This window comes from Typopeltis vanoorti, chromosome 22, assembly GCF_054136105.1.
Source record: "Typopeltis vanoorti isolate ZY-2024b chromosome 22, IOZ_Tvanoo_1.0, whole genome shotgun sequence".
Lineage (NCBI taxonomy): Eukaryota > Metazoa > Arthropoda > Arachnida > Uropygi > Thelyphonidae > Typopeltis > Typopeltis vanoorti.
The window spans coordinates 52,957,265-52,979,266 of record NC_143570.1 but is presented as its reverse complement, the minus strand read 5'-3'; the positions used below and the strand labels follow the sequence as shown (position 1 = coordinate 52,979,266).

Sequence of the window (22,002 nt, the reverse complement as noted above, 5' to 3'; positions counted from 1 at the left end):
TGCTATTCTTAAATGTTTGACAGCTCATGTTAATTTCATCAATTGGTGTTCTATTTTCTGTGTGAGTTGTGGTGTCAGACTTGTTAAGGGATTTTGTAAATTATTTTATAAAGCAGTCTTTAACTTCTTGGTTGTTAAGTGAGTCTGAATTATAAGTTTTTCTTATGAATGGTTGGCTTGGTATCTTAAGTTTTATTTTGATTTTTGCAATCACTGGGTTGTGGTCTAATCCTATGTCTGCTTCAGGACATGTTTTTGTTTGTGTTATTGCATTTCGGAATCTTTTGCTTATTATTATATAGTCAATTTGGTTTGTATAGATGTCCCCAGAACTTTTCCAGGTATATAGTCTTCTGGGAGGATGTTTAAACAGTGTGTTGGCAATTATTGGGGGTGTTTAAGGGTCAAAGCTGTGTAACTGAGAGGGGACCTCCACATAGCCTTTAAAGGAATGCGCAGAACCAACCAGGGCTTCTGACGTAATGTCCAATCCTCGCCTTCTCGTGGTACACCCTGTTGGTTATCTACTTGGATGCTGAACGAACAAGGATGGGCTGGCAATTTGGGATTTAGCCAACCAAATTGTATTCTTATTGGTTAAACCAAAATAAAAAAACGATGGTACAACATGACAAAATTTCATGCTGGCTGGGACGGTGCCCGGTTAAACATGCCCCCCCCCCCCCCGTTGTTTTTGCCAGGGAACCAGGGCGAACAGCGAAAAGTCAGCTACTGGAACAAACTGAAAACAAACCCCAACTCAACATCACCAGAGTTAAAGATTGGTACTATCAACATAAGAAGCCTGAATGGCAAAGAAATGGAGCTAGCTTAGGAATTAGATAAGTACCAGATTGACATAATAGGGGTGACTGAAACAAAAAAGACAAAAACTGGCAAGATCTTTCTGAGCAATAAATACAAAATGTTATATTCAGGAAATGACAATCAAGGAAAAGAAGGGATACCCATAGTATTCAACACAAAATATAAGGCTAATCTTCTTGAATGGCAGTCAGTCTCAAGTAGAGTAATGTTGGCAAACATGAGAATGGGGAACTGGACAATGAGACTTATTTGTGCCTATGGTATCACAGAAGGGGATCAAAATAGCAGAGTAGGAAATGATTGTGAGACATACAAAAATATTTTGGAAAAATTTGGAGAAAAGAGCAAAGCTAATAATAATGGCAAATTGCCATTCTGTTGGATTTCTGCTCAGGACATGGACTGGTTATTACTAACACCATGTTCCAACATAGAAATTCACATGAATAGGAAAGGAATAAGAAATGTCTCATTGACTATGTTATTGTTGATAGTGATGTTTTCTCCCTGGTGCAGGACACCAGAGTGTACAGAGGATTTGAAATTGGAAGTGATCACTATTTAGTCTTGAGCAGGATAAAATTGAATTTCATATTGAAAAGAATAACATGTAAGAAAGTTTTAAAGCGAATAAAAGTTGAGCAGCTCTCAGATGTGAACTGTAGACTAAAATACACAAAGATTATTGAAGAAAAAATGAAAGAGTTTGAGAAGAGTAATCAAACCTTAGAGATTCAGTGGCAAACTCTGAAAAAAACATTGATCAATTCTGCCAGAGAGGTATGTGGTGAGGTTGTCTGAAAGGATAAAAAAATCAGAACTCCCTGGTGGACGTAGGAAGTTAATGAGGCAGTGAAGGAAAAGAAGAAAGCATATCAAAAGTTCCTGTCAAATAAGTCAGCTTGTGCTCTTAGAAAAATGCAAAAATGCTAAACGCTGTGTAAAACTAGCTAAACAAAAGTCATGGGAGGACTTTGCAAGAATATAGAAATTAAATATCAAGAAGGTGGCAAAATATTCTGGAGGTTGTTGAAGAAGCTTAGAAATGGAGGAAAGAGCTGTAAAAGGAATTAGAAATGATAAAGGTGACATGAAAACTGGAGAAAAAGATATATTTGAAGTATGGAGCAATTACTTCGAAAAATTGCTAAATGAAGAGCAGTGATAGCATAGTGGTAAAAAACACTCAACAGGCATACAGTCAGGAATGCATATCCATACGTGAAGTAGAAAAAGCCATCAAAGGAATAGATGATATTCGACCAGAAATGCTGAACTATGGTGGTATAAGAGTCTTACAGTGGCTGCACTGCATAGTTCAGAAAGCCTGGACAGAGGGACGAATTCCCGATGATTGGAGTAGAGCTCTCATAGTACCCATATATAAAAAGGGAAATAAAACTGAATGTGAGAATTACAGAGGTATTTCCCTACTGAGTGCTCCTGACAAGATCTATGCAAGTATACTTAAGAAATGGTTGACAAGACTTGTGGAAGAAAAGCTTGGTGAAGAATAAGCTGGATTCAGGCCAAATAGAGGCTGTCAGGATCAGATCTTCACTTTACGACAATTAGTCGAAAAAGCATGGAAATATAACAAAGATCTGTATTTAAGTTTTGTCGATTTAGAAAAGGCATATGACAAGGTGCCAAGAGAGAAGCTATTCAATACGCTACAGTTATATGGTGTCAATGGGGCATTATGTCAAGCAATACTTGAGTTGTAAGTCAGCAGTTAGAATTGAAGGAAGTACAGGAAGGTGGTTTAATGTTAAATCTGGTGTGAGACAAGGATTTACATTATCCCCTCTGTCATTCATTATCTATATGGATCACATTATGAAGGAAAGTGGTATTAAACATGATATCAAAATTGGGGATGTTAATATCAGCTCTTTGCTTTATGCGGATGATGTTATACTTCTAAATAAATCTGCTACAAGTCTGCAAGATTCTCTGACTAAATTGAATAACTGTTGTAATAGATATGGTATGAAGGTCAGCAATAAAAAGACAAAGACAATGAAAATAGGCAGAATCATTGAAAATGTCAACTGTGTTGTGAATGGAGAACCTGTGGAACAAGTAAAACATTTCAGCTACTTAGGCACGATTTTTACTGAAGATGGTAAATTAAATATAGAAATAGATAACAGAATCGGCAAAGCTGATATGGTGGGAAGTCAATTGAATAAATTCATATGGAATAAGAGAGAAATTAGACACTAAATTAGCTGTATACAAGACAGTGTTCAAACCAATTTTAACTTATGGATCCTAGAGCTGGGTCAGAAGTAAAACACTTGAACAAAGACTAGAGACCGCAGATATGAGAGTCCTGAGAAAGATTAGAGGTGTGAACAGATGGCATCAATGGCAATATCATATTAAAAACGGGGATATTGGGGAAGAACTTGACATTGTCAGCATCCAGGAATGCATTAGCAGAGCTAATCTCAGGTAGTATGGTCACTTATACAGAATGGGCAAAGAAAGATTAGCAAAACAAGTGTTCTCTGCCAGGTTGGCAGCAAAACGACCCAGAGGAAGACCAAGATATAGGTGGATTGTTACGGTACAAAGTGCCTCAGACGATAGAAATATAAGATCTGATAATGTTGGAGTCTTGACAAGTAACAGACTTGGATTCATGTAGTACTATCATATCCTGTATACTCTTGAGGGTACACAGGAATTTGATGATGATGATGGTTTCATAGAATTGAATTAATCTTTCACCTCTTTCATTTCTGATTCCAAGCCCTTGGTTTCCCATGCAAAATGAGATTTTTTCTGATCCCACTTTTGCATTTAGGTCACCCATCATTATAATAACATCATCTGACTTAGCACTGGAGATTGCAGTTTGGATGTCTTCATAAAATTGTTCCAACTCTGGTCTTGGGTTGGCACATATACTTGGATAATATACAGGTAATAAATTGATAATATACAGGTATATGGTTGTGCAGTTATTTTGGCTGTTATGATTCTGTCATTTATGGGCCAATATCCCTGTGAAAATTTTGCAATTCTATTACTTAGGACAAGCGCTACTCCATTAAGGTGCAAGTCACTGCCAGAGTAGATTATAGTGTGATTTTTTCTTATTATGCCTGTATCTGTCCACCTCATATCACTGATACCTGCAATATCGGCCTTCATCACTTCTACTTCCTGGAGTAGGTTATCTAATTTGCGTGCCTCGTAAAGTGTTCTGACGTTCCATGTCACTATTTTCAAGAGATTGCTCCTGGTTTTCAGACAAAGAAACAAAACATAAATCTGTAGGCTTAATTTTATTGACCGTTTACATTTTTTATTCCCGTGGGTGGGTAGGGCCCCCCCCCCAGTGCATTGCTTTGCTCAGGGACCTACAATACGATTAAGACATTACTATTCATTAGTGTGAACTGTAATGAGATGCTTGAATATTATTATTATTAGTATTATTATTATTATTATTATTTCTGGCTACTCCAGGGAGTCCTTAGACTCATCGAGGGAGGCCCTAAACTCCATGTCCACACAACTATTTGACATTCTCACAGTATCTATCATACCTTGCCTTGAATTCGCCCATTGCCATAGCACCCACAACAGACTCTGGCAGCTTATTCCACTCATTTACCACTCTAATAGTAAAGAACCAGCTCTAACACCCCTGCTAACCACACTCTTGCCCACAGTCCTGATCTCAAAAATATCCTCTGGATTAATCTTATAGAATCCTTTTAGCAATTTGAATGTCTCAATCATATCTTCCCTTTTCTGCCTATCAACTAGTTTCTGCAACCCACAAATCTTCAACCTGTTCTCATATGGTTCATTCCATAGACCTGCTATCATCTTAGTCACTCGCCTCTGGATCCTCTTACCTCCTCCCCATCAAGAAGGAACAGAGGTGACCAAATCTGGGCACAGTAGTCAAGATGAAGTCTTATCAGGGCTCGGTACAGAGGTACAATAACTTGCTTGTCTCTGCTCGTCAAAGTATTTTTCAACAACCAAGTGAGTTGATGAGCTGATTTAGCTACTTTTGCAATGTGCCCCCTAAACTTCATCTCCCTATCCACCAACACTCCCAAGTCCCTGGTCTCTTCAATCTCTTGGAATCAGTTCCACGAATGTGGTATACTGCTGCTAATCTTTTCACCCCAAAATGCATAACCTTACATTTTGTCACATTAAATTGACATTCATTCTCCTTAGCCCAGAACTCCAATCTATCTAAGTCATCCTGCAAGACTTTGACATCTTCTGCATTCACTATCACCCTACCATACTTTGCTACATCAGCGAACAAATGAACTGCTCCACTTAGATCCTTCCCTATATCGTTAATGAACATATTAAACAGCAGTGGTCCAAGAACAGAACCCTGCAGCACACCACTGGTCACAGGCCGTCTTTTGGACTCCACTCCTGAATAAACTACTCTTTGATATTTCTCCATCAACCACCCACCTATCCATCTCACCAACCCTATATCCATTCCCATATGTTGTAGCTTACGGATTAGAATTCCATGTGGTATCCTGTCAAATACTTTTGCCAGGTGCAGCAATATCACTGTAAACCCATTTCCCTTATCCAGTTTTGCTGTCACCTTGTTATAAAACTTGAGCAAGTTACTGAGGCATGATCTACCCTTCACAAAGCCATGCTGTCCCCCGTACAGTATCTTATTTTCATCAATCGATTCCTGTATTTTTCCCTTGACTACTTTCTCCAAGACCTTGACAATGACTCCTGATATGCTGATCGGTCGGGTAATTTGCCACCATAGTCTTGGATCCTCCTTTATGCAGTGAAACTATTTTCCCCTCTTTCCACGCCTCCGGGACTAAACCAGACCCAAGACTCAGATTAAACTACACGGTCAAGGGCACTGATAATTCCTTAGCCGCTTCACGCAAGACCCGTGTCGGTATACCATCCAATCCCACAAATGTATTCACATTAAGGTTCTGTAATAGACTATTCACCTCCACTTCATTTATCACAATTCCCGTATAAACAGTTTTTTCTTGCTTGCAGGATATTGAAAGAACTGTTTGGAATTCTCTTTAGCTTGCATAGCTAGTTTCCTTTCATAATCGGCTTTTGCTGTTTTTACCACACTCGTTATCCTTCTGGCCTGCACTTTACACCGTTCGTGTGCCTGCAGGTTACCCCTTTCTTTAAATTCCCTCCACAGTTGTTTCTTTTTTTGCAGCTCAAGCTTAATGGTGTTATTCATCCATTTAACAACCCCTCCTTGTTTCACTATTCGGACCTTAGGTATACAATCAGCCATAACCTCCTGTAAATGCTCCTTGACCACTTCCCATGCACTATCGACGTCCAGCCCTTGCAGTTGTACATGCCATGCCACTGATCCAAACAATCTCCTAAGCTTGTGAAACTTGCCAGCACGGTAATTCCACATATATCCTGTGTTATTCAAAAATTCCACACCTTTAACCACCTCCCAGGTCAAGACCATATGATCACTCTCACCAGTAGGTGGCAATATGGTCATATTCATTACAGTCAAATTGTGAGATGCTATTACCAGGTCAAGCACTCTCACACCCCTAGTATTTTCAATTACATGCTGTCTCAGATAGTTATCCCTTAATAATTGAATAAAATCCATTTCCTTCCTCACATGTGTCCTCTCCTCCTTCCAATCAATGTTACCATTGTTGAAATCCCCCATAATAATTACCCTCCTCCCACTCATTTCATCAATTTGAGTATGCATACTATCTCCACCATCTATTCCATCACCTGGTGTATAGCAGCACCCAACTGTATATTTTATTCTGCCAGTCTCAATCTCACACCAAATAGCCTCAAATGAGTTCCTTTCACTATCCTGCAATACAACTTCAATTCTCCTTGACTGCAGTTCATCAGCTATCATCAATAACACTCCTCCCCCCATTTTATTCTCTCAGTCCCTACTAAACACACTATAACCCACACATTCTATCCCACTAACTATATCATCTTCCGTCAGCCATGTTTCACTAATACTTTAATACTCCTAATACTTAGGTTAGATTAGTATACATGAAATACAGTGATCCCTTTGTCCCACCCCTATCTTGATGCGTTATTCTAAATGCCCCATTTCCATTTTTTGTCCTTAGTGCTTGCTCGGTTACATTATATTCATTTTTACACTCAACTGTCTCACTGAAGTTTGCATATCCACTCCCCCCCCCCCTCCTTAGTAGTTCTAGTTTCCCTGGTTCTGCATATCCATTTTCACTTCATTGAGCAACACTTTTTCCAGTTTCCGCACACCAAGTCCATTCAAATGCAGGCCATCCATCTTGTATAAGTGCTTTCGCCCATCAAACTCATTCCACACATCCACAAATTCCACACCACACCGTCTGCATAACCTGCGCATAATGTCATTTGCGATTATGGCCCTCCTTCTAAACTCCTCTCTGTCATACCGCGGCAACAGACTCACCATTTTAACTCTGTCACTCTTTTCTTCTGCTACCTTTAACAATACTTTCGAGTCCTCTCTCATAAAAAATTTATCACCTTTCAATTCATTCATACCCGCCACAATTATTAATTCTTTCACCCTCTGTTTTTGCACTCTAATACTCTCACTTACATCCTTAAATTTCGCACCTGGTAAGTACGATTTAGTTACACTCCCATCTATCACTCCTCTTAATAACGAGTCACCATACAACACTCTTTCCTTCAATTCAGAAACTCTCCCACTCTTACGCTGTTTATTTACGTTAGCCGATTCACTCTGGAAAGAGTTTTGCAGGTGCTGTAATTGCCGCTGCGCATTTTGTATCACTGCACGCTACCTAGCGATCTCACTTCCTACAAATAATTCCTCATTTTTTTTATCATTCAAACCATTTTCTCTTTCTGTATAGTTGCTCTCACTCTTTCTTAGATCAGCGCTCACATTGCCACCTTGTACATCGCAATTCCCAATCAAGTCACTATTTTCACTCTCATTCTGGCTTTCTTCAACCATAACTGTCTTGCAACCTGACACATACTTCAACTCCTCACTTTGCTTACACTTTCTGCACATTCTCCCACTATCACTTTCAATCCAAACTCCAGCCTCATTCGGGAATGCATACATTCCACACACATCGCATTGGACAAATTCTTTCACATTATCGTTTTTGAACAATGCCGTCCTATTTTTGGATGCCATTATCTTACGTCGCATTGGCACCATATTCAAATCTATGAAACGTATCATTAAATACTGAATTAAATAACAGAATTCACACTGAAATCACCCAGACACAACAAGCTACCAAAATTAGACAATATTACGTTATGATTTTAACCTATATTCTAATTTTCATTCAAAATTGTACTTAGCTTTCCGGAGCTCCCTGAAAATACGACCAACCATCGGGCCCTCTAGCGACCAACCAATATAGAAAGACTAATGGTGAGAGAGCATGAGACTTTCATGCTTATCTATTCTTGCTACCCTTTTAACATAAGGTTGTAGAACTGGATGACGTATCATAACCTTTCTCAGTGAAATGTCACACGGGGTTAACCTGTTTAACCAGACCTGCAACAGAAGTCCAAAAGGAGCGGGAAAAAGGATAAAATTGTTCTACTTCACATAGGAGTTTGGGGGGGGGGGATAATAAGACCAGTTCTTCAAATTATAGACTTATAATTTTTGTATATATAGTTCAGGGTCAGTGGCTCTTGTTTTGATGATTTGGGAGGAGAGTGGAGAAAGAGTAGTGGACAATTCAGCAGAGCACTATCCGTAAAAGTATCTTTAGAAGCAGCACAAGGCAGAAACTGAACATCTGTGAGAGAGGGATCATTAATTTGCTGTATTGCTCTCTTCTGGATAGAATTGTGCAATCTTAGAGAGGATTTGGGTGCATCATCCCAAATATGAGAAGCGATATTCCATGGCTGGGCTGATTTGGGATTTGCAAACAGTTAACAGCTGTGGAGGTGTGAAGTAGTGTCTTATGCGAAAAAGTACACCAAGGTTTTTGGCAGCTACAGAAGCTATAGTTGAAATGTGGTTGTGGCAGGAAAAATCAGAGGAGCAGGTCAGTCAAAGAAGAGAAATCTAATCGTGTTTGGATATCTCAGTATTACTGAAGGCAAGGGGAAGGATGCGAACTCTTTCTTGCAAGTGATCAAACAGGACTGAGTTTTGGTGGCATTGAAGTTTACAAGGTTGTCCTTGTCCCACTGTGATAACCATAACTATATCACAAGATCTGAGTTCAGGTCACAGTAGATCTTGAGGATTTTAATAGCACTACAAGGTATGTCGAATGAAAGAGAAGAATGAGTTTACTATCATCAGCAAAGCTCTGGAATAGGATTGGAAGTCTGTGAGAGTAGTTCATTTATATACACAAGAGGAAGGGAGTGGAATTTTCCCACCAATGTAGAAATACCCTAGGTACTTCTACATTAGTGGGAAAATCTGAGGAGAGGAAAGTGTCCCACCATGACACGTAGTTGAACGACCAGTGAGAAAGTTGTCGATCCAGTTACAGAGTGTGGAAGGCAGACCATAGGATGGCAGTTTGTTAAGTAGGCCCCTGCACCAAACTTTATCAAATTCCTTTGAAATATTGAAGGCAACCACATGAGTTTCTCCACATATTTTCATGGCTTGAGTCTGCAGATGGGTGGTGAAAGCAACTAGATTGGCTGTAGATCGCAAGTGGTGGAATCCATACTGCTGGTCACTGATTAGTTGGTATGCCTCTAGGTGGTTCAAGAGTTAGTTGTTGGTGACCTACTCCATAATTTTAGATTAGAACAGAAGTGAGAGGAATTGGATGGCAGTTTGTGGACTTTTAACGCTTTTCTTTGGGATGGGCTGAATGTGTACCTGCTTCCATGTTGTAGGGTTGATGCCAGTTGAATCGGATAGATTAGGCGATGTAGGATAGGTGTTAGTTCTGGGGCACAATTTTTTAACACAATAGGTGTGGTAACATCAGGATCAGATGTCCTTGTTTGTGTTTAGATTATTAAGGATTCTTCGGATTTCTTTTTGTCGGAACACCATGGGTGACATGAAGGATGGAGTGGAGAGAACTTTGTTCATGTCATCAGTGCAGGAATTGGAAGAGAAGAGTGATTCCAGTTAGTTAGCCTTGTGTTTAGGCAAGGTAATAACAGCATCATCCGGATGTGAGAGTGGTGGAAACCTGGGTGGGCAGAAGTTGCACCCAATGGCCTTTGGCAAGGGACTAGAAAGAGCGACTGCCATTTGAGCAGGAGATGAGTTTGCAGCATTTGTCCCTTTTAAAGTCTGACTTGGACTTTGTGATGATTCCTTTACAACTCTTGTGGACTGCAGTATAGGCAGAGTGAGCAACAGGAGTTTTGGTCTTGAGCCATTCGTGGTAAGTAGAGGTTTTTTCCTTTACAGAATTGACACACCTGGTTGGTCGAGTGGTTAGCATATCCACTCTCCAGCCAAAAGGCTGCAGGTTCAAATCCCACTGTGGGCATAGATGTTTGTGATTATCTGTGAAAATACTAGTGGTGATGGTTGATAGTAGATGGTGTTGGTGTAGATGACGAAGGTAGTTGTAGTTGGTGGAGTGGTGGAGATGGAGAGTTGTAGAGTAGTTGCCCTCCCTTGATGAGTCTTTGGACTCACTGGAGATGTTATGTAATAATAATAATAGTGCTGAGAATTTTGAATAGAATAAGGGATGAAAGCCTTTATTCCTGTGAGGATGATTTCTGTTTTGGGTCTGAGCAGGTGTTTGGGTCAGAAGAACCGAAGCAGTAGTCAGACCATGGGAAGGAGGAATAGAAGTCATAGAGATCTTCACATTTGGCATCCTGGTAGTGCCAAAGGACATGAGACCGTGAACTGGTGGGTGAAAGTTGTTCAGTGCAAAAGAGACTTGTATGAGGTTGTGATCCACGTTGCCAAGAGGGGAACTGACAACTACAGTAAACTTGAAATGGGGGCTTGTTAGGAAGAGGTCGAAGTGTGTTGGCAAATTGGAGGGGTTTCTGAGGTATTCTGGTAGGAAGATTGATGATCTAAGATACACTTCTTCCACTAATTGTCTGGATACTTTAGAAATTTACAATTGATATTAGCAGGCAAACAATAATATTGGGTTTGTCCACCTTTGGCTTTGATCACTTCCTGTACCCTTTGAGGGAGACTTTCCACCAATGTGAAACAGACATCAGGTGGAATTTGTCTCCATTCCTCCATCAAAGCAGCACTGAGTTCAGCAATAGATTGGGAACAAGCTGCTCTGGACCTGAATTGCCACTCCAATTCATCCCACAGGTGTTCAATGAGGTTTAAGTCAGGACTCTGCACAGGCCAGGGCAGTCGTTTAATGCCCATCTCTTCATACCATTCCATAAGAGCTTCAGCTTTGTAGCATGGGGCATTGTTGTCTTGATGGTAACATGGGTCCATTCAATAAAAATTCCACAGTGTAGGCAGCACCTGATTATCCAGAATATCAAGGTACTGAGCTGCCTTCATGAAACCATGGACAACAACTAGTGGTCCCACTTCAAACCAGCTGAATGCACCCCACACCATTACTCCTCCACCACCAAACTTTACTCTGGGTTCAACACACTGTGGTAACAAGCGTTCATCAGGCTGCCTCCACACCCACACCCTGCCATCAGACTAGAAACAGGTGAACCTTGATTCATCACTCCAGAGTACTGTTTTTCACTGGTCAAATGCCCAGTTCACACGTTATTTACACCAGGCCAGGTGAGCCAGCTTTTCAGTGTTGTGATGTTTGGCTTATGTGCCACTGCTCTTCCGTGGAAACCCAGTAAATGGAGTAAATGTATTGTGGAAGAAGTTTCTTGAAATACAGTCGAATCCTTTAAATAACTGTCTCTAAAAGAGGATCATACTCATGGTGCACATTTAAAAATTCTGTATGATTTCCTCAATTAGCTGAATCTTCAGGTTCATAATGACCTCTCAAAAGATGCTCTTGCTTAGCCAAATACCATACGGCATCAATTAATCTTTTTAAAATCTCTCTATTTTTCTTTACCTGTTCGTTATGAAGGGTAACTTTAATTTTCTTTGTTTGTCATTGAGAGTGTTAATTCTTTGTTTTCCAAACATCTTAAGATTTAAAAATGACTGAACATGCGATTGAGAGTGCTCATGTTTTTGTGCTGCTGCTGTTAAATGATTAGGGTCCAAATATCCATGCTTATTCCAAACATCTTTCTCTCTGGAGAATGATAAACAGTGCCAACAAAAAGTCTTGACCATACTTCAGATCCAGTTAACAATTCTGCTATATTGTATTGTGAAATAGAGAAGTGTCTCATGTACTCAGTTTTTGCATCTTTGTGCTTGCTCGATAAATTTGGAAGAGGACAAGGCTTACCTCCTTTGACTACAGTCATACAATCTGCAAAAGTTCTGGCAGAAAATGGGGCATTCATTAAATCATCAACACCACTGTTTCCCATTGTAAATATGGGCAAAAGAGTTATGAATTTATAGAAAATTATATATTAAAAACTTGTCTATATTATATATAAAAACTCTTCTACGTCAGTTCACACTTCACACACACAAAACAGATGAAACTCAGAAAACAAAAACAGCAACTCATGACAAATGACAATGTTTAATTGAATTGGTCGACACAATAACCAATCACAGGCACTGATTTCTAAGTGCTATTGTCTTAGTGCTCACCCTTCTTCACCTTCTGGGCAGTTTAAAAACCACTGGAACACTAAGAATTTGATCCACTGCACTATCTGTATGTCTGTTTGAAGGGCTCAAAGGTATTAATAGTCCAGGTATGCGGTCACAAATACATAGTATTTGTGACCACACACCTATTAACATAGGCTATTAACAATGTTTATGTGTCGAGAAGTGTCCTCTTAATGTTGTATATTGTGTTTAATTTTAAGAATCACATGAAGCCAGGAATTAGAGGAGTATTTAATTTGACTAAATGCAAAAATATAATATCGGTGATATTGCTATTCTGTGGATCTGCACTGCCCACCTAGCATACCCTGAATATTCGCCCCTGATAATAACTTATAAATTGATATGCTAACTAAAATGAAACTTGGTTTCTTAACATTAAGTATTTGATTTTAAGTAGCTAAATGTCTAAAACTTTTCTTTGTGTGTGTGTGTGTGTGTGTGTGTGTGTGTGTGTGTGTGTGTGTGTGTGTGTGTGTGTGTGTGTGTGTGTGTGTTTATTTCTTTATTTATTTATTTCAATTCAGTAATAAAAATTCCTAATGGTAACAGTATTTTTGTATGATTAACTTGATTTCTGCATATTTTATTAAGACTGGTTATCCAGAAAAGAGAGAAGTTCGGCAGTTTCAGTTCACTGCTTGGCCTGATCATGGAGTACCAGATCATCCAACTCCTTTCCTTATGTTTCTAAGAAGGGTTCGAGCTATGAATCCACCTGACATGGGACCTATGATTGTCCATTGCAGGTATTAATATTTAATGTATTTTATACATCTCATAAAATTAATATACAGGGAAGTTATAATTAAAGAGTGCCACTTCAGAAGATAACAAGCTCAGAGCTCATTTGGTAAAAGTCTCTGTTTGTATAGCAGAAAGGATGCTGCTTGCAGTTGAGCTTCTCTGAAGCTCTTAGTTTCCTAAGTTTATAAGATTTGTTTTTAAAATATATGACATGGGAAAACAATTTAGATTAAAAAAAAATTAACCCAGAAGAATTGCTGCATTACACTACTAACAGATAATTGGATGAACAAAATGACAGTTCAGAACTTCATTCAGAATTGAAAATTGCAATTCCTCCATTCTTCTGTAATCAGCTCAAAGAAGAGAGGGAGATGAATGTATTAATATGCATTGACTCGTTGGTTAGCAGCCTCATTCAAAAATAAAATCAGTCCATTGACAAAATTTACTAAAAGTCGCACAAGGCCTTCATGTTTATGTTTGTTGTATTAAGAGTGTGAATGAACTTCAGAGTGTTATCAGATAAAAGATGTAACACACATACACCAGGATTGAGCCAAGTTGTAAGAAAACTTCTATTAAGTGACATAATTCCTTTCACTAGTAAAATAGACAATCATACCAAGAAATGGGACTGGACAATCTGGTCACCACACCTCTGTAGGTCTGCCACCAGCCATACAGAAACAAAATTTTCCTTCTCTTCATTTATTCATTAATGACCAGTTTATGAATTAATCTGCTTCCAAATTTTGAAACAACTGTTAGAATAAGGCTCTGCAAGTTGATTGTTTACGGATTGTTATCTAATTAATGTGGAGGAGATTTTTCATCAAGTAGAGAGAGACAGGGGTAGAACGTGAGACCATCCCTTCAAACTGTATAAGGAGGGTTGAGTAAGGAGTAGAGTCTTTGCATGTGTGCTTGGTGTGAGTGGATTACATTGCCTGAAAATGAGTTGAGTGCAAAATAACTGAATGGGTTTAAGGCATGGTTAATTGCTCTCTTTACATGATAGTGTGCACCTCCTATCAATCTTTTGACTCCATACAAGTGTGATGTTAATAAGAATTATAATCATAATCAGCATAAAGTTAAGAGCTGAGATTAACATCTCCAGTTTTGATATCAGGTTTAATGCCACTTTCTTCATAATGTGGTCCATACAGATGATGAATAGTAGTGGAGCTAATGTTAACCCTTGTCTCACATATGATTTAACATCAGTACATTTTCCTGTACCTTCAGTTTAAACTGTGTATTGCTTGATATAATAATTAATTTATGCCATATGATATTAACATTTTGAACAGCTTTCCTCTAGGTACCTTGTCATGTGCTTTTTCCCATATCTACAAGACAATACAGATCCTTCTTCTTGCATTCCCCTGATTTCTCAGCTGTTTGTCTTAAAGTGAAAATCTGATCCTGATGACGTTCTGTATCTGGATCTGAAACCAGCTTGTTCTTGTGTGGGTCTCCCTTCCAAAATTTTTCAGCCTTTTGTCAAGTATAAATCTTACTAGGAACACACAGTGGGGCAATTCTCTGTAATTGTTTGTCACATTCAGTTTTATTTTCCTTTTTGTAGATGGGTGCTATGAAAGTGCTACTCCAATCATCTTGAATAAAAACCTCTGGCTGGTATGCTTTCTGAATTATGTTTTTTTATTTTTTTTTTTTTATAGGCTTCTCCACTTGGCAAGCTTCCTGTTCACAGACTCCATTCTCTTCAATTCCTCCAATCCTCATCTTGTAAGCCTCTTTTCTCTATCACTCTCACAATGGTCCCTACGGAGCTTACTAGTACAGAGAGAAAGAACACAGAGTGGACAGGAAAATGGGGAGATCAGGGTGGACAGAGGGACACTGCATGAAAATTGCAGATGGTTTCAGGAGTAGCTGTGTAAGTTTTCTGGGAGGTAGAATGAGCAAGATGGTAGAAGCATTGGATAAGAGGAGTATGTGAGCAAAAGAGTTGGTAGTGTTAGTTTACACAAATAATTTGAGAGATGTCACTAATGTAATAATGGATATCATGAGGCTGTTAAGGAGAATGAAAGATAACATTGTGGTAGGCAAAGTAGTCAGTGTGATAATGATGAGTTGAGAAGTAGAACAAAGATTATGAATGGTATGCTAGCAGAGGCATGTGAGGAGAAAGAAATTCATTTTGTGAATGTATGGGATGAGTTTGATGGGCAGATAGAGCTGCATAAAAGAGTGGCTATTTGAATGGATTTGTTTTGAGCCATTGCTGCAAGAGAGAATGACTGAAGCGAATACAATACCTAACGAAGCAAGATGTGTTGGGAAAGAGCAGATGAGTAAGATTGGCAAGTTTGTTAATGGAGAGGTGAGTGGTGCAAGTGAAGAGAATAAGGGAGAAAGAACACAGAGTGTACAGGAAAACTGGGAAGTTCAGGGTAGATGGGGGACACTGTATGAAAAATGTAGATGATGGTTTCAGGAGTAGCTGTGTGAGTGTGCAAGAAAGGATTAAGACAGTCAAGGATGTGGGGGTGACATTTATGTCTGGGAAGGGGTGTGATATCAGTGATGATAAACAGAGAAGAGTATAGAGAATTCATGTCTGAGAAGTGGGGTTAGTGGGACTTGTTATACAAACAGAAATGAGCTAGTGTGTATGTTTACAAATGCTAGAGGTATTCAAAACAAGGAGAATGAAATTGCAGCATTGATCGAGTTCGTTCACCCAAAAATTGGTGGTATAATTGAGATATGTTTAATTGAGGATGACATTTTGGCATGAATAGAGATAGAGGGATATGTAGTCTTTCATGAAATCAGACAAAGCAAAAAAAAAAAAAAAAAAAGTATGATGAGTGTTATTGATGATGGCAGAGGAGTTGTGCCCATCTGGGGTGGAGATGCAAGGAGCAAATGCTGATAGTGGTTTTATAGGAGTGGAGTGAAGTGGAGGTGGACAGAATGAAATGTTTAATAGGGTGTTGCTATAGACCTGGTAATGTGGAAGACAGTAAGAAGGAGATGTATAAATAAATTGGTCTGCCTAATAAGAAAAGGATGATTATTATGAGGAATTTCAATTATAATAATATAGACCGGAATGAAGAGACATTCCATCCAAAGAGAAGAAATTTCCCGAGTTTTTAAAGGATAACTCCCTTTATCCTTGAAAAGGATAAAGGAAGTTATCCTTTTCAAGGATAAAGGGAGTTATCCTTTAAAAACTGATCCTCGTGTGGTCTCTGTTTCCTTTATCCTTGAAAAGGATAAAGGAAACAGAGACCACACGAGGATCAGTGGGCTTGGATTTGATTATCTCATCAGAAGATATTGTTGTAAATGAAGTGACACATCATCCTTCAGTTGATGAAAGTGACCATGAAGTGATCACTTAGGGTGGTGGCCAGATTTATCAGGACTTATGTGAGAAAGGGTTATATGTGGAAGTATAAAGTGGGTGATTATGGCAAACTCTGGAGGAGACTTTCAGCGATATCATGGAATGAGGAATTGCATGGGAAAGAAATCAATGCCGCTTGGAAGGAAGCAGCACAAGATGAGTGGAGATAAGCAATTACACTAGGAGTACAAAGAATAAGAAAGCAAGGTAACTCACTTAGTAAGAGTAACAAAAGTGCAGTATGAGCAGCAGTTAGCAAGTGACACTAAAAGAAATCCGGAGGTTTTTCAATATGTGGCCAGTAGAAGAAAGAATGATTATAGGAGGACGATGTTGGTCAGTGATAATGGGAGAATGATAAACACTAAGGAGGATATTGTAGAGGTGTTTAATGAGCAGTTGATTAAAGTAGTATTCCATCCTTATGATTGTAACATGATGCAGAACTTGAGAGTGGTAGGAATGGGGGGAGGAGCCACTAATGGTGAGTGAGCAGGAGGTAGGTGAGGAAATGAGTAAACTTGATGGTATATCACCGTGAGAATGTTACAGAGAGTTAACAACAGCTTTAACACGTCTTAGATTAGTCCAAGCTTTACAGAGTTGAAAGATGGCAAAATTCTTCTGCTTCATAAAGGGGGGTGATAAGACTAACGCTTTGAATTATAGGCCAATCTGCTTGTCTGAAGTTGTGAGCCAGTTGTTGAAGCTAGTGAGGACTAGGCTTCAGAACTGGGTGGACAGCAGTCAAATTCTCTTTAATGGACAGCATAGTTTGCTAAAGGAAGATAATGTTTTAGCAATCTGCTTACTTATTATAACAAGGTGACTAATACATTGGACAAGGGGGGGAATGCATATACAGAGTATATTTAGATATTGTGAAGGCTTTCGATAGATTGCCTCATACATGACAAACTAGTAGCTAAATAGTTAAATTGGAACAGATGCGCTGGATACTAGATTAGTGCTTTGGATTGGAGATTGACTGTCTGATAGGTTAGATATAATAAGTAAGCAGATTGCTAAAACGTTATCAGCAGGTTGTGTATGGGGAAATGATATCCCCAAAGAGGAAAGTCACTAGTAGCATACTTTGGGCGGGGGGGGGGTTGCTACTAGTGACTTTCCTCACTAGTCTTGGGGGCCGTTGCTGTTTAATTTGTATATAAATGACATTGGAAAGGGTTTAAATGGCGATATATAGTTTTTTTGCAGGTGATGCAAAGTTAGGGAGAGTTATGAGAAGTAGAGCAGATGTTGTAGCTATGTGGGGATGTCAGTTTAATGTTACAAAGTGTAAGGTTTTAAAATTTGGGAAGCAAAGAAGGAATGCAAAGTATAGGATTGGTGGGACTCGGGGAAAAGAAAAATTTGCACAGAATTTGTTTCACACTTTGTGTAATGCAGAAACATTGTTGATATCTATCTTGAACATTCCACTGAACCACCTGTTACCAACTTGATCACTTGTTTCTTTTAACTTCTCCACAAGCTCATGATCCCCCAAGAAATCCAGATGACCAAATCTGTGAACAGTGGTCAAGAAGCAGCCTAATCATAGCCTTATAAAGAGGGATGATAATAACCTTCCTATCTTTAGTATTAGTGTGTTTTTCAAATCCAAGTAATCCTTTGAGCTATTTTATCAACTTTTGTATATGACCTCAGAATTTCAGCTCTCTGTTAACGTTGTCCCAAGCCTCATCAATTTCCTGCAATTCACTACCATCAATGCCATAGGATGTAACCTTTTCAAACCCAAATTTCAGTGCAGTGCAGTGAATATCTTCCCCTTAAATCTTTCCCTATATCACTAATGTACAAATTAAAGAGTAGTGGCTGTAGTACAGAGTGCTGAGGTACTTCACTAGCCATCCTCATTCCACTCCACCATATACTACTCTGTGGTGTCTGATTATCAGCAACTCCCATCTCTGTCTCATGCCATTAGCTTCATATACCTTTCCATTTACACAGCTCACTCTGCCTCCACTATTTTTTTTTGTGAGAAAGAAAGAAAAAGAATCCAATATATCTTTGGCAATGATAATAATTTGGTCCTGATAGTATCCTTCCTGCTGTATTAAATTTTGTGCTCCAGTAACAGTTATTCTATATCATCTTTTCAGTCTTTCTATGTTGACTGTTATCTACCCTACCTTGCAAAGACCTCTGAGTGAAACTTCTGCTCATCTAGATGATACTGCTGTAACAACACTTAAACTGTCTCCTGGCACAAGACAGATGGCCAGTGCAAATTGCTTTCTAGATGAAAAACAGTGCTCTACGTGCTTCCAGTGGTTTTTGCCAGAAAGACTAGTCAAAGTCTTGTCGACAATAAAGCTGGAAATTGTGATAGGAGGTATCTTGCAGTAGTGGCATGGCTTGAAAAGCTACCAGGAAAGAATATCCATAGTGCATGGGAAATGGTCAGGGATTGTTTGAGAGAAGCACTATCAGACCAACCCACAATCAGAAGGATAAACTAAGTGGGAATTAAGTGGATATAAAGAGAGATATAAAATAGTGATTATAAAGAATGTGCTGTAAAAAAAAAGAAGGCATTGTGAAGAGAAAATAAAGAAAAGGTGATCAGCATACTTATGAGCAGTACATAATGCAAGTAACAAGGGTGACTAATATGGTAAGAAAGGCCAAATCAGATTATGAGAGAATATCAGTTTAGCAGGCCAAAGTAAATTCAAAATGTTTTTTTTTTTTCATTATGTAGCAGGTAAGAGGAACAATGACGATGGAAGGATGACTTTAATCAATGCTTATATAATGGGAAAAGTCACAGAAACAAAAGAAATAGTTCATTTGCTGAATGATCACTTTGGAAAGATGTATCATCCAGGTGGAGACTTTGCAGTTACTGATGTGACAGAGACTAATGTCAGAATTGAGGCAGATGAATAGGAACTTAACACGTTGAAAAATATCAATGTATTTACAGCAGTGGGACTGGCTGGGTTGGCCCATAATGTATGCAAACATGTGAGAGAACTGTCAGTGTCTGTGATGAAGTTGTTCAAATTCAAGTCTCTGTTCTAGTAAGGTTTCTAAGGGAGCTGAAAGAGAATATGATAGTTCCTACAAAAAAAGGTAGCCCCAAAAGAGAAGTAGCAAATTACAGACCAATTAATATCTCCAGAGTGGTTAGAAAGTTGTTGAAAGCAAAATTCTGGAATGGGTAGATAGGAATACGATATTCCATTGTAAGCAGCATGGCTTTGTAAAAGGTAGCTCCAGCCTTAGTAAATTGTTCCCATTATACGAGGTGGTATCGAAATGTTTCGAGACTAGGTTTGTAACACACCAACAGATGACAGAACAAGGCTGCAGTCACAGGGAGCACCTACCTTCATAAGTCATTGTGCCAGAAGACATCGTCCTGTGTACATCGGGAGCTGTGCAGCTGATGCTATTCTGACCACTTGCGTTACCACCATGGACGGCAAGTTAGAACAAAGAGCAAACGTGAAATTCTGCATGAAACTGGGCAAATCTGTCACAGAGACGTTTGACATGATTCGACAAGTTTACAGCGATGCTGCAGTGAGTCGTTCGAGGTGTTTTGAGTGGCACGCGTGCTTCAAGAGCGGAAGAACATCACTGGAAGACCATGAGAGATCAGGAAGACCTTCAACGAGCTCAACCCCCAAAAATGTCGAAACCATTCAGCAACCTTGTGCATGAAGACTGTCGGAGAACACTCCACACCATTGCTGCCATTGTCAGTGTGTTATACGGAACAGTCCAGGCAATCCTCATGTGTGATTTGAACACGCATCGTGTTGCTGCCAAGTTCATCCCCAGGCTGCTGACCCAGGAGCAGAAGGAACACTGCATCTAAATCTGCCAAGAACTCTGTCAGCGTGCCATGGATGACCCATCCTTCATGTCGAGGATCATTACCAGTGACAAAACTTGGGTGTACGGGTACGACCCTGAGACGAAGCAACAGTCTTCACAGTAGAAGAGTCCATCATCTCCATCACCGAAAAAGGCGAGACAGGTTTGCAGCTCGACCAAGTGCATGCTTATAATTTTTTTCGACATTCGCAGCATTGTGTATCGAGAATTCATCCTCAGGGGCCAGACTATAAATAGCGAGTTCTACTGCCAGGTTTTAAGGCATCTGAGGGAGGACATTCGGCAAAAGTGACCAAATCTCTGGCACGCAAAAAATTGGATGCTCCATGACGGCAATGCACCCTGTCACCGAGCTCTCCTCACACGTGAGCTTCTCGCCAGAAACAACATGATCTCACTTTCGCACCCACCCTACTCACCAGATTTGGCTTCTGCAGACTTCACCCTCTTCCCGAAGATGAAGATCCAGCTCAAAGGTCACCGTTTTGACACCATTGCGGAGATCCAGCATGAATCGCAGAAGTTGCTTGACAAGCTTCGAAAAGAAGACTTCCAGGACACATTCCAGAAGTTGCAAAAATACTGGGAGTGCTGTATTGATATACAAGGGGACTATTTTGAAGGTGATAGTATGTAAACGTAGATAAATAAAGCAATTTCTCATAAACAGAGCTAGTCTTGAAACTTTTTGATACCACCTCGTATAATAAAGTGACAACAGAATTGGATAAAGGGAATGGTTAAATCATAATACTGCTGGACTTGGAAAAGGCATCTGACTGATTCCTGAATGGAGAACTATTGCATAAGTTGGAGAAACTTAAACAGGAGGCAAGTTTTTTACATTTTGCCTTTTCACAATCAGATGTTTATTTATTAGTTGTTTAGCTTTTATTGCATGCTTCCATGTAAACTGAGTTTTAAGGACAGGACAGTCTTGGTATAATACATGTTGTTAAAAGATGGCTAGGAGAGTGGTGGGAGGTTTTAACGGAACAAAGAATGATGACCTGATGAAATTAACATTTCTGTAACTCACTCAGATGCACGTTTTATCAGGAAAGTGAAAAAAGATGTTTGACCATGGAAAGGAAGAACAGAAATCATCAAGATCATCTCACATGGTACCATTATAATACATCATCATCATCAAATTCCTGCTATGTACCCTCAAGGGGTGTACAGGATATGATTGCACTACATGAAAAATTTACATCATTACTAACATCCTATCTACAATTTTCTTCCAAATCAGTCTGTTACTTGTCAAGACTCCAACATTATCAGATCTTATATTTCTATCTTCTAAGACACTTTTTACTGTATCAATCCACCTATATCTTGGTCTTCGTCTGGATTATTTCCCTGCCAACCTGGGAGAGAAAACTTGTTTTGGTAATCTTTCCTCGCCCAT

At 39.3% G+C, this 22,002-nt stretch overlaps 1 protein-coding gene across 8 annotated transcripts in view; it reads left to right on the top strand.

Annotated features, from left to right (window-relative positions):
• LOC150094422 (tyrosine-protein phosphatase Lar-like) overlaps window positions 1-22,002 on the top strand; it is a 1,380,317-nt gene that overhangs the window by 1,236,832 nt on the left and 121,483 nt on the right. For all 8 annotated transcript variants that reach the window (XM_090412197.1, XM_090412199.1, XM_090412204.1 and 5 more), the window contains one exon: window positions 13,163-13,317. In XM_090412197.1, the coding sequence (XP_090268323.1) occupies window positions 13,163-13,317 (155 nt within the window). The remainder of the gene's footprint in view (window positions 1-13,162; window positions 13,318-22,002) is intronic.